This window comes from Mixophyes fleayi, chromosome 6 (genome assembly GCF_038048845.1).
Source record: "Mixophyes fleayi isolate aMixFle1 chromosome 6, aMixFle1.hap1, whole genome shotgun sequence".
NCBI lineage: Eukaryota > Metazoa > Chordata > Amphibia > Anura > Limnodynastidae > Mixophyes > Mixophyes fleayi.
In genome coordinates, this window is record NC_134407.1 from 126,838,708 (window position 1) to 126,857,382 (window position 18,675).

At 41.8% G+C, this 18,675-nt stretch overlaps 1 protein-coding gene across 4 annotated transcripts in view; it reads right to left on the bottom strand.

Moving 5' to 3' along the window:
* The window catches only part of KDM2A (lysine demethylase 2A), a 63,091-nt gene that overhangs the window by 33,931 nt on the left and 10,485 nt on the right, over positions 1-18,675 (bottom strand). For all 4 annotated transcript variants that reach the window (XM_075176390.1, XM_075176391.1, XM_075176392.1 and 1 more), the window contains 5 exons: positions 17,837-17,930; positions 11,408-11,561; positions 9,704-9,819; positions 9,472-9,598; positions 8,815-9,281 (listed from right to left, as the gene is read on the bottom strand). In XM_075176390.1, the coding sequence (XP_075032491.1) occupies positions 8,815-9,281; positions 9,472-9,598; positions 9,704-9,819; positions 11,408-11,561; positions 17,837-17,930 (958 nt within the window). The remainder of the gene's footprint in view (positions 1-8,814; positions 9,282-9,471; positions 9,599-9,703; positions 9,820-11,407; positions 11,562-17,836; positions 17,931-18,675) is intronic.

Genomic DNA, 18,675 nt, shown 5'->3' on the forward strand with positions numbered 1-18,675 from the left:
ATTATGTCTGCTAAAAGCATTAGTTAGACTATCACTTACTTATATAGTTACCTTTAGGTAGTGTTTACCACAGCTGCACTGGAACACAGGCAAATATCCAAGTACTACTATGTACACACTGCTATCATTTTATGGGGGCTATAAAATCTGATCAGATGGAGAGGTGATGAAATAATGTTAATATTTAAGGGAATATTCAATAAGTCAAAGATTGTCTCCGGAACGGTGGCGAAGGCACTCCGCTGCATTGTAACATCAGATGTCTCCTTGCACCTTAGAGGTACCGTAGTACCCGAAAAATGTGCACAGCCACGACGTTCGGTGGAACATCGCAGCTAATTGAATATACCCACAAATCTGAATTAAATATTAAAGCTAGTTTAGATTGTTTCACACTATAAATACAGTAACTAATACAACTTAATAATGCTATCTGGAATAGTTCTGGTTAGCTGGTTGTTTATTTGTAGGGATAGTTAAAATAGTAAGTGATTAGCCCGGGTCTTGGGCGACAATTGTGTAATATTTGTCCGACTGCTTTTAGGTTAACAATGCACCGTAATTTCCTCTTGGGGGATTAACTATGTTCTGCATTGTTTATTTTTGTTATTAAAGTGTATAAAGACCCCCAAAACTAACAAGTCCACTATTAGGGGGGAATTCAATTGGCCGCATTGCTCATGAAACTAACTGGGCCTGCGCACTAGTACCAATAGTACGGTAATTTTAACATGGATTTCTGCTCGCAGAGCAACAGCACGGTGTATAGGTATTGAGATCACAATTTTTAGAACAGTTTTCTCCATTAGCAGTCTGTTTAGAATGTGGCATTAGCAAATCCTAACAAAACTCTTAGGTGGACAAGTCCTTAGGGTACATACACACCTATCAATTTTGAGGAATTTTCCTCTAATGCATTGAAACACATGACTATTACAGCAGAGAACTTCTTGCTGCCTACCTGTGTTACTAAATGTGTTTACACTTGTTCTCAATGCAGTTTCAATAAGCAAAAAGTAAACATGCATACATTGCATAGCTATGTATGTACTTTAGGCTAGTTCCACATGGACTCTTTTGTCCAGGCATGCAGGAGCATAACATTATATTTGCATTAATTTTCAAGCTCCAACTCTTAGCAAAGCATAGTGTTGATGTTGCCTTCCTCTCAATTACTGGTTCTCAAACCTATCCTAAAACCAGCCCAGCGGTGAATGCTTTGTGGACATCCTGAAATGATAGGTGGAAATCAGATGGTCATCAGTCTGAGGAACTACTGGTTTAAATACAAATGTTATTATGATAGATTGGAGAGAGAGGGTGGGACAGTGTAGGAACACATTCCATTTGCCCAGCCCTGGAGAGAGCATGATGCATAAAGATTGCACTGAATTTCATGCTCTCCCAGGTAAGTGGGATTGTGGGAACCTTTGATTTATTGCTGTACAATGTGCTTGGCAAAAAAAAGAGGACTTGTGATAATTTATGAAAAGTGTGCATGTAGGGAGGGGGGGGGGGGGGGATCATCACCACCATTTATTTATATAGCGCCACTGATTCCGCAGCACTGTACAGAGAACTCATTCACATCAGTCCTTGTCCCATTGGGGCCTACAGTCTAAATTCCCTAACAGACAGAGACTAGGGTCAATTTTTGATAGCAGCCAATTAACCTACTAGTATGTTTTTGGTGTGGGAGGAAACCGGAGCACCCGGAGGAAACCCACGCAAACACTTGGAGAACATACAAACTCCACACAGATAAGGCCATGGTCGGGAATTGAACTCATGACCCCAGCTCTCTGAGGCACAAGTGCTAACCACAATGCAATAAAAGCACTCTGTAAATAATGCAGACACAGGGATTATCGATCCTTGTGTAAAGAATGATGGCGTAAACCACCTACCGCAGCACAGCACTAGAGAACACTGCATGCCTGACTGTCAATCTTCACTCTGAACATTTAAATGCTCAGCTACACTACTTACACTGGTACACCCCCACTGCAGTCCCACTCTGAGCCATACATCTCACTATGTCCTTTTCCCACTAGATTATAAGCTCTCATAAGGAGGTCCTTCTTTACACTTTACGTTTACATTTATTTGGTCTACTTTGTATGTTCCAATTTTATATATGCTTTGTTTTTCCCACTGTCTGGCACTACAGAGTGCCTTCCAACTTAATAATGCATTTTGCTCAACCTGTCATTTACACAGCCACTGTGTGAAAAGTGGATTTATGCAGACATTAGAGTGTATTATCTTTGTATCAGCAATATCAGAGTGCATTTAACACTTGTCATTCCAAGTATAATAGGTCGCAGGAAAATGCTTAAAAAAAACCCAAAAAAATAAAACACGCTCATCCAAACAAGTCTTCGGTTTTACAAGCATGGAACACAGATTCAAGAAAAGCACGGAAACATTGCGGGCTTAGCGAACAATCATCAAAAACTAGCACAATGTTCATTTGAACAGCAATTGCCAATTCAGTACTGGCAGAACACCTGAACAATCCCCAATACTATCACATTTGATCACTGAAAGTGCACATAATAAAAGATATGCAACAGGACAGATCTGTAAACACAGTGAAGTTCAACAGTTTGTTCAAAATCTAAAAATGTTTAAAATCACATTATTGTATTCTATCATCTCTTTATACTGGATGTCCCCAGTTCATTACCCAATCAGATCACCATAAATCATAAAATAGCAAAATATATCATCAATTTATATAGAGCCATTAATTCCGCAGCGCTGTAGAGAGAAATCACATCAGTCCCTGCCCCATCGGGGCTTACAGTCTAAATTCCCTAACATACACACAGACTAGGGTCAATTTGTTAGCAGCCAATTAACCTACCAGTATGTTTTTGGAGTGTGGGAGAAAACCGGAGTAGCCGGAGGAAACCCATGCAAACACGGGGAGAACATACAAACTCCTCACAGATAAGGAAAGAAATTAGGTCATTAGAATGTTTGTAGAAGTGTAAAAACCCCTACAAAACAAACGAGAGAAGTGTGCAGATCTTGTAGAAAGCAGTGACCCCTCAACTCATGCGATATTAATAAAAAGTCAGGGCTGGATGTGACAAGGACAATATCATGCAGGAAATGGATGCAAGCAAAAAGCCACAGACTAAACTATAGCGGTAGTATCAGGGATCCTTGGAGGAAAGGGTAGTGACTCCTGTCTATACTGAAATACTGCAGATTAGTAAAGCAACCAATATTTTAAAATACATTGTGAATTTAAAGTTTCATGTAAACAGTTATTTGTTTAAATTAAAAATGGGTTTAAGATTCATTCTGTACAAGAGCAAGTCACTACAATAGACAACACACTAAGCCTACTAGTAGTAATACAACTACCGAGTGTTTGCAGGATAGTGAATAAGGGACAAGTTAGTGAAATTGATTGATTGAGAAAAGTTAAGGATTATACCTGCAACTTTACCATGCAAGATCCCGATTCCAACAAAGTATATACTTTTCATGAATCCATTGTATCCATTGAACAAAACAAAAACAAATCCTACCAGGACAATGCTATGCAAACAGCAAATATACCAGCATAAGTTTGTATAATTTAGACCTCCGGTACATCATTGTCTTTCCTAATGGTAAACCGATCGTTATAAGCCATTGCTAAATATGGCACACCAAGGTCCATAGAACATAAAAAGGATCAACGCTCATCAGGTATTGCTCAGTTTAGACCAAAGTACAGGGCAAGAGAGGAGCAACACAGCCCTTTGAGCATATTATTCACTCCTAAGCTATTGTGCACTATATACTGAATAGCACAATTGGGCTCTACATTGTATACTACGCAGTTGGAGCTGTTCTTTTAAAAGTTCAGTATTTTTTTTTTTGTTTTGTTTTTGCCTGTCCTATTCAGATAGACACAGTCCTAGTTTCATTCAGTGGCTATTACATCATGAAACCAAAGAGAATGTGGGAATTCGTATCACCAAGCAATGCAAAACACAAGCCATCCTCTAAAAGCTTATGTTTAATTTCAAATTACATTAATAGGTGAAAAGTACTCACCCCTCTTCCTACCCATTTTAAAACGTGATAGTAGCTCCTTTAGTTATAATTGGAACAGAGGGGCGATTGAGCATGTTTCTAGATTTCTACATCTAGACAGTGCAATATTTACCCACTGTTATTTGCAATACAGCTCAAGTTTGTGAACAGACCATTCCACTGATTATTGATGGGATTGGAGGTCTAGGCTTTGGCCGGGCCACTACAGGGCATTGATTCACTTTGTATTAAAGACACTTTTGCTATATTCTTTGTAGTTGTCCTGTAGGAAGATAAATCTTCTCTTAAAAACCTTGGTCTCATGCAGACTACAGCAAATTTTCATCCAAGATTTGACTAAATCAGGCTTGGCCAACCTGTTGATCTACAGTTATTGTGAAACTACGAGCTCCAGCATGCTTTGCCAGTAGGTAGCTAGCAGAGCATGCTATAGTTTCACAACCCCATGGCATTTTCCAACAATTCGTATGTGGGTCTCACAGATGCTTTTTGGTAACAATATTTTATGGCAGTGTTTTCTTTTGGCCACCCTCCCATTGTTGTCCCATTTACCACTCTGCCATGGAAGTCTAACTTTGGTGCCATAGACCTCTTGGAGGCCTCCCTAGCATGTGCTCCTAACATAGATGCTCTGGAGATTGGCCAGTTCTAGATGAATTCACAGTTGTACCATATTATCTTCATTTCTTTATAATGGACTTGACTGTGCTCAAGGGGATATTAAAACTTTCAAAATGTTCTTTGATCCTTCCCCTGACTGTTGTATTTAAGTAAGCAAACTTTAGATTTGCTCTGACCATAATAAAGCTATTTGGAAATAAACTAACCAACTTTGGAATGAGACAGACAAGTGTTTCAATTAATTTTAAAATAAATAGACCTGGTGGATTCTGTGACCTCTGTCAAACTGCTTTGTGCAATTTTTTTTTTTTTTTAGACAAAGTGCTGAATATTTATTTAACCATTTATGGTCTCTGCTTATTTGGAATTAGAAAAAACCTTTAGAGATGATTTCTCTATTTGACATTACAGAACATTTTGCATTGAACAGTGGTAAGAATTCCCAAATAAATCCATTTTGATTCCATGATGTTTCATAGAAAATGTGAACAATTCCAATAGGGCTTCATACTTTCTATGGCTATAGAAAGTACAGACCTACACTTGCCATTTATCTGCTACTCTGTGCAGACAAAACACTGTACTGAAAGCCGAAATCTTCCAGATGGTTCCTCGACCAATATGCATAATGCCATGTGCTAAGTAACTTTGGATAAAGTCATTTAAGTGCATTATGTTGTATATAATATTCAAGACATCTTTAACAGTGTAAAACACAGACAACTATGAAAATTTGCATCCGTCTCTCTAAACAACCATGGTTTGTGGTGGAAAAAAAAAAAAAAGGCTAATCTTTTTCTTAATATTAAAAGATCGGGCAAGTTAAATGTCCAAACAAGCTTTGGTTTGAACCACATGAAAACGGCTGTCCACTGAAGGAAGTGTGCTTGAGACAAGTTAGTTATGGCAGCACCAGGTTCAGGAACCTCTATACAATTTCTGAAATCTTAAGCAAAGAGAAATATGATGCCTGCTATCTCCTAACATTTGTGTGGTGTATGGAAGCCATGGCGAGGGATATCAGAGCTAACCCCGATATTAGTGGTATGCTAGAGGGACCATAAACTAGTTTTCAGACAATCTTTTGGCAACAATCACTAATCCAATGGTCCCTACCTAAAGTACATTTATGCAATTATCGTGCAGATCACACGATTTAAGACAGTTTGTACGCCTCCATAATCATGTTTTATCATACCAAAACACATTGCATCTGCTAATTTGGTTTTTTAATCTTCCTAAAAATCAAGAACAATGGAACAATATCGGCTAATGTGGAAGTGTGTATGCACTCAAAACCAGCAGTGTAGGCAAATATCTGTAGACTGTACAGTCACAATCTTTTCAGTAGATAGTTACGAGATATGAAGATCACAGATCTTAAGGTAAATAGCATAGATGTGTACGCATGAATTGGCATGCTCATCTGGACTTTCCAATCTTTAGTGAAATAGTTACAGAAATTGCATAGGTACCCAGCTTAACTTGAATTCCAACAACTTGGCCACCTATTAAATTTCAATAACATTTACGCAAAATCAGTAGCCTTGAACCATTCAACACCAGCAGAAATTACAAATTAGACTTTCAGGCCTTCCTGGTTAGGTAAAATATATACAATAAAAATGAATCTCCTACCTAAAATACTCTATCTTCATCTATAAAATATTTTCAAAGACTTTGAATCCCCCTATCACAAACAAATATGACATTTTATTTAGGCAGAAATTGAGGTGGTCTAGAGCTCCCCCACTTTATCAGTTACCATGATTTTGCTCCACTTAATCGTATAGTGGACCTGACTCGGCAGAAGTCAACAAAAACAATGGGTTAGCATTGAAGAATTTTACCTCCTTGCGTTGGCTAATAAGTAATCCCTAGAGCTCATGACCCTCATTCCACATTGCAATGCTGGAAGAAATTTAAACTCAAACCTTTTTGCTTCCAACATTTCCTCTTTAACCACCTTAGTACATAATACAGATTTCCCTCTTGGACTCTTCCAAATATTTAAATGGCCACAATCAGCAACCTTACAGATAGGCCAAATGTGAACCTGTGAAGACCTTAAAGTATTCTAAACATGTCTCCAAAGAAGGCATTTTATTCACAGCTCAAATATAGGTTAATCATTGAAATGTATTTTGACTCTTTCCAAATACACAGAAGCTTGGAATAGGGAACTAGAGCAAAGTGTGAAGGAGAAACAATGACATAATGTTTTAAGTTTTCACATGGGGTAGCATTGTGGCACAGTGGTCAGCATTGCTGGCTGTCTAACAGCTCTGGGTCAGAAGTTTGATTCTGACCAGGGTCCTGTGTGTTGCATTTGTATGTTCCCCCCAGATTTGTGTGGGGTTCAGGTGGAAGATGGGGCTGTGTGTGATATATATCCTTAACTCTAGACACCAACATGTATTTCAATAACTTTGTGCCCAAATTTAGTGTCTCAAATTACACTGGTAATCAAATGCCTAAGTGTATATGTTGGTAGCTATACTAGTCATGGCATTTGTGAGAAATAAAAAATTATATTCATAAGAGCTGAACAGCTCCATTAAAATGACGAGGCAACTACCTACACTTGAGGACACTCCTGTGTTCGGGGAGGATGAGTAATTTGTCATAAGAGCAGTTCAGCTCCTATGAACACTGTTACCAAGAGAAAAAGAAGGTTAGTAAGTGGTTAGAAAAGCTTAGTAAAATTCTGCTTATAGCAAGTTTAGCAATACAGCAAAATTAGATTCAACTATTCCGGGCTTGTGTTTTCTATAATTCACATGGTTTTGACATTTCATTCCCCCCCCCCAAACTATTTAAGGGCCATTGTTGCCAGTTCCCCTTCTGTAGAAAAGTGGGCTACAAGTGGCCTGAACTACATCTAACTACAAGGGTCCCATCCACCCGTCTGAACATAAGTCTCTAGAATAAGGACCAGAGAGGGGAATTACATGTCCGAGTATACATAGTGGATAAGGCAGTTACTGGACCTTGAGGTCTTCCTACCAGTTTTCTTAACCAGTCATATGGTAACCTACAGCTTGGCCTGTGCCCATCTGCTGCAGCGCTCTCAAAGTGGTGTGATGCTTCTCCTGAAAAGTAATCGCTACTAGTGAGGCAAATTAGAGATTTCATGTTGTCTAGAAGGATTACTTTACCAATACATGACGGCAACTGGCATTTTAGTTCTCCCTCAGGTGCAGTTAGCTGCATTCACAGCTACGTAGACAAAGCTTGAACAGCCGTCATTAGACAGAACATATCCCAATGGTACGTGTATCCTCCATACTTGTCGAGAGCAAGATAGAGATTGCTCTTACTATAGAGATTATTGATCTATATACTGAAGGTCACAGGTAGCTACAACAGCCAGCGCCCAAGGTAAAACTCTTGTACACATGGCGTACGAGCCTTCAGGAGGATAAAAGATTTTTTTTTCCTAATAAACTTTGTAATTTGTTTAGCACAACTCATGAGTTTTTCAATTGTCATTACCTCATCTCAAAACTCTCCTGATGCTCTTCTTAATGTGCAACATTCGCCCATAGAACACGGCTTAGTGGTAGCAGTGGTTTACCACTACTGGGATGTTTGGAAAGGCCACATGTTTGAGGGTGGAGCGGACAGAAGGTAAAGGAGGAAAGACCATCACAAGTGACTACATTTGCATCTAGTATATACATTAATCTGTATAAGGTACAATTAACCAAGAACCATTTTGAATTTAGGGCACCATTTGTGTAAATGAGTCTTTGGGTGAAAGATTTACAAACACTTGCCCAATTTACTACCACAGTGATAGGTTACTATATAATAAGTCATACCTAATAGATCTTAAAACAAAGTAACAGTTCCCATTTAACAAAAATGCAAAGTTCAAACCATTCACAATATCAAAAGAGTTTCAATCAACATAAATGTTAAAAATCTAATCCTAATAGCTGTACAATTGCTTTTACCAATCTAGTTATGAATCAAAATTAACATTGACAGTAAAATGGGTGGATCCTATTTATTAAAGCGGCGGTATTTTTTAATATATAACAAGACAGAACAAAATGAATGTAGCAAAGAAATTAATAAAAAAAATAATCAAGTAGAATGTAGTTAAACTGAGTATTTGAGAACACTCACCTTGATGTCCAAGATTAGAGCATCTGGGTCCTGAATACCATCAGGCAGGCACTTCTTGTTTGAAGGAAGGGATTCAAGCTTCTTTACAAGGCAATGCAAGCCTTCAATCTCAAACCATGTCAAAAACTGGGGTGTAGTGGGCGGTGAGGGAGGAGTGGGCAGTGGGAGAGAAGGAGGCGGAGTGAGAGGCTGATGTGCTGCAGGGAGGCTGGAAATAATAATCCTCTCTGTGCGCCGTGCTTTATCCCTCTGTCGTCGTTCCCTCTCTCTTCTTCTCTGTAGCTCTCTCTCAACTTTTCTGCGATCTCTCTCCCTTTTCCTAATTCCTTCTTCTTCCTCCCAGTCTTGATCCGATGAGTCGTCGTATTCAGATGAGGAGGAGGAGGAGGGCGAGGAAGATGAAGTGGATGAAGATGAAGAGGAGGAGGATGGAGTGTCGGGTCTCCTACGGCCATTCAGCTCCAAATCTGTAGAGAGATAAAAATAAATAAAAGAGAAACCCATATCAACTGTATGCTGTTAGGTGGTTATGCACCATAATAAACAAAAACAAATAAATAAACCTTACAAAAACACATTTTCATAATTTACTAAGAAAAACCCCCAATATAATTGAACCATTTGTATTTGTGCTGCCACCCAGAACATGACACTTACCTATGCTCAGTGACTCCCTCTGGTAGTCCTTAGTGAGATGAGAGCGCCTGGTCATGCAATAAACATATCTCTCCAACACATACCAGCACATTTCATAATAAAATGGATAGCGGAACTTTGTGGGTACCTGAGAAATTTAAATACAAATAAATGAATAGTTACTGGAACATTTATATCTTGAAATACTGCCTGTGTGACATTACACCTAAAATTACAAAGCATTTGAACTCACTCTTGTTCGGTCTTCAATGCTATAAATGCGCAGTTGCGTTGGAATGTTGAAACTATGCAGAAAATTCCCTCCAAAAACTAGAGTGTCCTGAGGAGTGTACACAGCATGAATCCATCCTGTAGAAACAATACATAAATTAGACCGCTAGCTAAGAAAGATTCTGATACCATATTCAAATGGAGCAACGGCATTTCAGTATGTACTAAGATGCAATATAAAACAAACCTATAACTGTGGTAATTGGCTTCTGGGTACCTAACAAGACTCTCTCACAGAGATTTGTAGTAAAATGCATGTTGTTCAATTTGGTCACATACTGACGTGACCAACCAAATTGAAGGAGATACGGCTCCTTTCGGCTTCATCATTTCCTAGCTTACACTGCAGCTCATTGAGTGCAGTCAGACAATGACCACACACAGGCTGATGTAGGCAACATTCTGACATCCCTGATGATCCTACAACTTTTCATCAGATTAGCATCAGACACAGAACTTGCTTTAGTGTCAGACACATTGAAACGTCAGGTCAATAGCCCAATAATGGCAGCTACATTGCAGTGTATGACCAGCCCTTTATGTTAGATCACACAATGTGATGAGCAACATACCTGTTTCCGTCTGACAAACGAACGTATAGTTTAGCTGCAACTAATCCGCTAAGGGGTATGGAAGGTTTTGTACTATGAAATTCTAATTTGTATTTGGGAGAGAATCAAGTCTTGTTGCCCTCTTTGCTCCATGAACAAGAATAATAAAATTAAATGGCAATACATTTTTCTTTTAAAAATATAAAAAGGCACATAAGTCTTTTCTCTTTCATTACATTTGGGGGACACTGCTGAACCACAGGGTATAGAGGGCACTGTGCTGGAGTACTAGGCACTATTCAACTAAAATCTTGTTTTTATCCTAGCTATTCCCCTTTATACCCCTCCATTCATATCTCTTCAGTACCCAGTAGAGGGTGTATTTTTTTTTTCTGTGCAGCATTTCTATTTTATTTATCCATTTGGCCTTATATGGTTGAGTGATGTTCTGTAGAAGAACACCACTGAACTCCGGAGCACTGCACCGCTTCCTTACAGAGGGCTCGAAGAGGGGTCACCTCTTCCACTATAACAGTGACCAAGGACCCAGTGTTCATGTGCAACACCTGTAACATGGCAGTGAGAACCACCAGAGTGCTAAATTGCAATCTGGAACTCTAGTTTGAAATAAGATATAAGCCTGTCATATTTTACTTTAAGCCATCTCACCACAGCTTATTTTGTTGCAGACCAACCTCTCTTGTGCACGCAAGAACAAGGTGGTTATCTTTTCTACATAAAGATGATGAACTGTCTATCTGCATCCCCTAGCTCTAACCACAGACAGTAATTTATGGATGCTAGATCTATTCCCAGAGCCGTTGGTTCAAGCAAAACCTGTCAACACCTAGGCTGGAAAGAAGGGCATGTGTGCAGAAGGGTTGGATAAGAAATGTCGACAGTCATAATTTGCATATGTTCATAATGTGGACACAGTTAAAATGTGAACAGGGTTGTAAAGTCGAAGTTCAAAACGTCAACAAATCACTATATTTAAAATACACGAAAAAAAAAAAAGAAAGATGGCATCAATTGAAGAAAATATCAACTATGAAAGAATGAAAAAGATAAAAGGTGGGAGCAAAATGTTATAAATCCCTGTCTACAGGGTGTACCTGAAGGGATGACAAATGTGTAACCTTGCTTTAATTCAACACGCTGACAGTCTGTCACCCTATCCCCCAGGAAGATGTCCCCTTGTTTCCCCGACAGTAGCCAGTTCTCATACATTTCCAGGTTTTGGTCTGTAGGAGGTATCAGCCAGAAAACCTAAGGGAGAAACAAACAAGTCACATTTTGTTCCTGTGTGCGCACTAGGGGAAAGAAAGCAAATCATGACCCTGTTAGATTAGAGCTACTATGAATGCAGTAAAAGGTCCCTCAAGGTAAAAAGGTCTTAATACAAAGCAAATCCCTGCTTAAGTAAATCAACATTAAACACGCCAATATGTTTAATTTTCACCATAGGAGACGGTGGTAATTCTGCTGCCATCTGCACTATGGTGACAACTACTCTTGCAACCACCACCAAAACTGAAGAGGTAAAAATAACAGTGTTATAGTGCTGCGGAATGACAGATGCACATTGGAGACATAGTAGAGCAACATTTTCTGTAGTAAATGACAGCAGAGCAAACTTCGAATGTGAAGTAGCAACATTCCTACTGAACAAAACTCCTAGGCGAGAGGTAGCTTACTAATTTTGCACAATAAAAATCACACATGTAAACACCTTTACAAAGTACAAAACCAGTATATTGAAGCTGATGGGTTTGCACAGTATGTAAATAAGCTATGCAGTATTTCAAGTTACCATTACACTGCAAAGAAAAAAAGAGGATTTATGTACTTACGTTAAATCCGTTTCTCTGATTCCGTCTGGGGGACACTGCTTACCATGGGTTGTGGAGGAAGCTTGGGGAGTTGGCACCTAACTAGTTAACTTTTAGTACTGCCGACAGACCCCTCCCCTCTACAAGCCCCCTGCCTCTTCCTCTTCCTGTCAGTTAATTAAAAAGCCCCAAGGAGAAGAGGCCAATCAACCAAAAGCACGCAGAAGAAAAGCAGAAGGAAAGGATCGCAGTGTCCCCCAGACGGAATCAGAGAAACGGATTTAACGTAAGTACATAAATCCTCTTTTCTCTTTCATACAGTCTGGGGGACACTGCTTACCATGGGGACGTTCTAAAGCAGCTCCCTAAGGGTGGGACTACTCTGAAAATCCCGCTCGTAAGGCATTACGAGCGAAATTTGCATCCGCAGATGCAAATACATTAAACTGGTAAAATTTTGTAAAGGTGTGGACAGAGGACCAGGTGACTGCCCTGCAAAGCTGGTCTGCAGAAGCCCCATTTCTCGCGGCCCACGACGCCCCTACCGATCTGGTGGAATGGGCAGTAAGTCTCTCCGGCACAGGACGGTTAGCCTTTATGTAAGCTTGCTTAATGGTTGCCGTAATCCATCTTGCAATGGACTGTCTTGAGACTAGCATCATAAAGAACAAACAGAGAATCAGTACGTGTAATTTGAGAAGTTCTCTTGACATAAATGCGTAGAGCCCTAACCACATCTAACTTTTCCATAGACTGTTGATCCGAATGGGAAGTAGATGAAAAGACCGGAACTACAATTTCCTGGTTCAGATGGAAAGCCGAAACTACTTTTGGAACGAAGGAAGGGAGGGTTCTTAACACCGCTCTGTCCTCGTGGAAAACCAGATATGGTTCCCGACAAGACAGAGATCCTAATTCCGAAACCCTACGTGCAGATGCAATAGCCAAAAGGAAGAGGACCTTTCAGGTTAACCACTTCAAATCTGCCACAAGTAATGTCTCAAAAGGAGGCCCCTTAAGCATATCCAGTACCAGGTTGAGATCCCATGGTGCTGTGGGCGGAACATAGGGAGGCTGAATATGCAAGACTCCCTGGAGAAAAGTCCTAATATCTGGTAAATCCTTTAATTTCAGGTGAAAAAATACTGACAGAGCCGAAACCTGAACTTTTAAAGAACCTAACCGAAGCCCTGCTTCCAGGCCATCCTGAAGGAAAGCCAACAAGCTAGGGAGGCGAAAAGAGGACGAGCGACATGTCTTATTTTCGCACCATCTGATGTAGGCTCTCCAAATCCGGTGAAAGATGCGAGCTGAAACTGGCCTTCTGGCTTGCATCATAGTATTCACTGTGCTGGAGGAAAAACCTCTAGCCCTCCAGAGGCTGGCTTCAACAGCCATGCCGTTAAACTGAGCTGAGGTAAATTCTGTTGACGGAAGGGACCTTGCAGAAGAAAGTCGTCTCGAGACGGAAGACAAAAACCTTGTCCTTCCGCCATAGAGATTATGTCCGTGTATCAAACTCGGCGCGGCCATGAGGGAGCTATTAGAATTACTGGCAGACCGCCCTGCTTTACTCGTCTGAAAACGCGAGGAAGCAAGGGAATCAGAGGAAACAGGTATCCCAACCTGAACACCCATGACATTGTCATGACGTCCACTGCCACCGCTAAGGGGTCCCTTGCCCTTGCACAAAACCTGTGAACCTTTCTGTTGTGTCTGGAGGCCATGAGATCTATGAACCAGAGACTGGAAAACTTCCGGATGGAGTGACCACTCCCTCGGCATCATCTGGTGTCGACTTAGGTAGTCGGCCTCCCAATTCTTTATTCCTGGAAAGAAAACTGACGATATTGTTGGAACAAATTGTTCTGCCCCAACCAAAATTTGAGCTGCAATATTCAATGCCGCGGCACTCCTGGTTCCTCCTTGCCGGTTGACATATGCCACGGCCGTGGCATTGTCGGACTGAACTCTGACAGGGTGGCCCTGAAGGAGGGACTGGGCCCCCCGGAGGGCCAAAAGAATAGCCTTCAACTCCAGCAAGTTTATTGATAGGGCCGATTCCTGAACCGACCAAAGTCCCTGGAGCTGGAGGTGCAGAATTACCGCCCCCCAGCCTTTCAGGCTGGCGTCCGTCGTGGCTATGATCCATGGCCATGGAGCGAACGACCTGCCCACTGTCATGTGATCCTGAATCAGCCACCACTGAAGCGATTCTCTCGCCCTTGGAGATCCTCTGGAGATCCAAACGTAGGTGGGATCCTGACCATTTCGTCAATAGATCCCACTGAAAACAACGAAAATGGGCTCGACCGAAGGGGATGGTCTCGAAGGAGGCCATCATCTTTCCCAGCAGCCGCATGCACAAGTGCATTGAGGGGTTGGGAGAAGACAAGACCGAGTTGTTATACTCTGAATTGAACTGATCTTCTCGACAGGTAGGAACACCCTTTGCTGGCTGGTGTCCATAATAAGTCCTAGGAAAACCATGCATTGACACGGAACCAACTGGGATTTCTTTAAATTTATTAGCCATCCATGGCCCTCGAGAACCGCCAAGGCGAGGGATAAGTGATGACGTAAGCTATTTTCTGTGGAGGATTTGATGAGCAGGTCATCCAAATAAGGCACGACCTGAACTCCCTGAAGGTGAAGACATGCTGCCATAACTGACATGATCTTCGTGAAAACCCTCGGTGCTGTTGAGAGGCCGAAGGGGAGGGCCCGAAACTGATAGTGGAAGGATCCCACAAAGAATCTTAGGAGAGACTGATGGTGGATCCAAATGGGAACGTGGAGGTATGCGTCTTTTATGTCTATAGACGCCATAAACTGATCCTTCTCCAAGCCGTTTATCACCGACCTTAGGGATTCCATCCGAAATTCGTCCGGCTTCTTGACCAGAAACAGGTTTGAATAAAACCCCTGTCCTTTCTGGTAATCTGGGACCCTGCAGATAACTCTGAGAAAGAAGAGAGGCGACACAATCCTGTATTGCCTGCCTTCTTGATGGATCTCGGGGTAGCGGAGTTAGGAAGAAACAATGTGGGACCGGGCCCAGCAGGTCTATCATGTACCCGTCTGATATAATACCCCGAATCCAAGGATCTTGGGAGGACGCTGCCCACTGTTTCTGAAACAAAGACAGACGTCCCCCCACTGGTGCCCCCTCCGAAACAGAGTGGTCGTCAGGATGCAGGCTTCTCCTGGGTCTTGGAGGCCTGACGCCTAGCTGCAAACGAGGATCTCCCCCTGGCAGAGGAGCCTCGAGAATTTGGCTGTCTGCCTCTAAAGGACTGTCCTCTAGGTAAGGAGGTCCCCCGAAAGGGCTGACGAAAGGAGCTGACCTGAGGGTTTCGGCTCCTGCTAGGGAATACCGGCAAGAAAGTGCTTTTCCCCCCCGTTGCCTGTGAGATCAGGGTATCCAATTCCGGGCCGAACAAACCTCCTGCTGAAAAAGGAATGGTTTCCACTGACTTTGATTCCGCATCTCCTTCCCAGTATTTCAGCCATAACGTTCTTCTTGCTGAAATAGATGCAGCCTGAATAGAGGAGGATACAGCCGCTGAGTTCTGGGCCGCCTCATAAAGTTACCCCGATGCCTCCTTCAAATGCAAAGCCAGGGTAAGTAAATCAGAGTCCTGCAAGGCCTCTGCCAGCTGGTCTGCTCATGCTTCCATTGCTCTAGCCACTCAAGCGGAAGCAAATGTGGGCCTAAAGGAAGAACCCGCAGCCGCAAATAGATTTTAGCTGGGATTCCACTCTGCGGTAATTGACATCCTGCAGAGATGCAGAACCTGGAGCTGGGAGTAAAGTGTGCTTGGCCAATCGGGTTATGGATTATCCACTTTTGGAATACTCTCCCAGCGAACGACATCTTCCTCCTGCAATGGGTACAGGGAAGAGAACCTTTTGGGAACAGAGAACCTCTTATCAGGCTGTTTCCAGGCTCCTTCTGCAATATCCTTAAGTTCTACTAAAGGGGGAAAACGGATAGCCTTTCTTTTGGCCTTCTTAAAGAGACTTCTCTCTCTAGGAGTAGTATCCTCCGGTTCTGGGAGGTCCAACTCTTGTCTCACTGCTAAATCCAAATCATTAATAAATTGGCTTTTAGAGCTTTCTTCCTGTCCCAAAGGTTGAACCTGGTCAGGATCAGAATTAATTTCTCCCTCTTCCTCTGAATAACTCTGTTTGGGGATTCAAGTAACTGGTTTAGTTTATCCAAACCCTTTATAAATGCTGCAGACCATGCCGGTTCTGTGGGAACAGGGGCTTGGTCTGTATGAGAAGAGGAAGGTCCTGGTATAGACGTTCCAATAGAACCTGTGGTAACAGGGAGGCCCAACTGAGTACTAGTATTATTAGCCACCGAAGTAGCCACAGTAGATAGCAATTGATTAGGTTGAAAAACCATCCGTGCTAAAAAGGAAACCGACTGTGACAGAGAGGTCACCCAAGCCGGTTCCTCCGTCAGTGGGGCTGGGCTTGCGCAGGGGGGACCCCTGCCTCGCAGGCAGAGCAGAGCGCCAACGGGTCCTTCTGCCCACAGGGTAATTTTACATTACATTTAGAACATGTAAAATATTTTGCAACAGGGCCCTTTCCCTTATCTGACATTTATTAATAAAGAAAGGCACACCAAACACACAGACTTAAATTGTTAAGTTTAGCTGAGTAGAGAGAGAGATAAATGTGTGGAGAGAAAAGTGTAAACTACAAGTAATCAACTAATCTAGATATAAAAGTTGTACTTGTAAGATTTTAAACACGAAGTAATACTTAAGCAAGTAGGAGAACTATAATATAACTCCTACTAGCCCACTTGTACACAGCAATACAGAATATGTGTTTAAATAAATCAGATACTTAGCCCATAGGCCAAACAAGGGAGAAGTCCAACAGCAGTATCCTGGTGCCTGCTCCCTCAGATCTGTTCTCTCTTCCCGGGCTTCTCCTTGGCGCCAGAAGACTGGGATAAACCATCTCTCTCTGGAAGGAAGGGGAGCTCTATGTGTTTGCTCCCCCCCTTCAGTAATGCTGCCTCTGCAGCGATTCTGTGTCTGAATAAAAAATTAAAAGTATTATGTGACAGAGTAGTGGAGACCTCCAGGGGAGGTCTCCGCAGCGGATAATACCAGATGCCCCCTCCTATGTATGAGGGAGGATCCTGGTATAGCCCCTTTCTCCTCTCCTCTGAATCCAAGGTGGCCGCCGTCAATGCTGTATCCGACAACCGGCGCTCTAGGCCTGCAGTGGCAGCGACGGTTATCGGGGAGGCTCCAGGAGTGACAGCGGTCCGTGAGACCGCTTGTCACTCCTAATTCAGGCACCAATTTCTTCAATCTCCTCCTGTCCCTGTCAGTGAGAGCCGCTGGCTCTCATCTGACAGGGTAGTGCCTGCGCTGCCCTGCTGTGAGTGTGTTCTCTATATTAGAACTCCAGCTCTGCCACCTGTAAAAAAAAGTTAAGAATAAAATAAAAGTTAAAAATTACCTACAGTACTAAAACACTGCCCAACTCCATGGGCACCTAAAAAAAACTGACAGGAAGAGGAAGAGGCAGGGGGATTGTAGAGGGGAGGGGACTGTCGGCAGTACTAAAAGTTAACTAGTTAGGTGCCAACTCCCCAAGCTCCCTCCACAACCCATGGTAAGCAGTGTCCCCCAGATTGGATGAAAGAGAAATGGAACATATTGTTATACAATGGATTACCTTGCCTCCTCGAAGGATGTGGTACCATACAGATGTGCCACCAAAATCCACATGGAAATCAGTGTAACAGCCACGCACACTCATGAGGCAGTACCTATAATAAACAGGCAAATGATAACAAATATGTACCAACACATACATTGGTCATCTTGTAAAAATGTGAGCTTCATATTAAGAAAGCTTTATTCTTGTACTTTAGGTCACTGTAACAGACTTACATTGTTACAAATATAACCTCAGCTAAATACTATGGTTCAGGCCCACTAGAAACGGTCAGAAGTAAAGGAAACACATAAGACTAGAAAATGATTGTTGGGTGTGAGACAACATTAATACTACCCTTATTTCCATTTTTCCTGCATTAGCAAGACAAAAACCCATACAGGTAGCGAGAACTATAAATCTATCTATGGACATTCAAGGCTGGAGAAAGAGATAATTAATATGTCAGAGGGCAATGTAAGTGAAGCCACTGCTTTATTGGATGGACACAGCACCTGTTCAACAAGGTACCAACTTTACTCATTCCTCCGATATATTATGAATGGGCCTTAGCACCTCCAGTCCTCCATGATATTTTAGAAGGTCAGCAGAGTAAACCTTAGTAGTGGAGTTCACTTTACTTAAGAAACGGCTATTTATAAAGCCAGATGCATAAAACCTGCAGATTACCGTACTGTAACTATATAACTAATATTGCTATATTAGGATTTCTGTTGATCTATTTAAAATTTAGTTAGTATTTGACAGTCATCCTTCAAACACTGAAAAAAAAGTGAAGACAGGAAGCAAAGTTAGGGTGTAGTTTGATTCGGTTTAAAATGTAAATAAAGCAACAA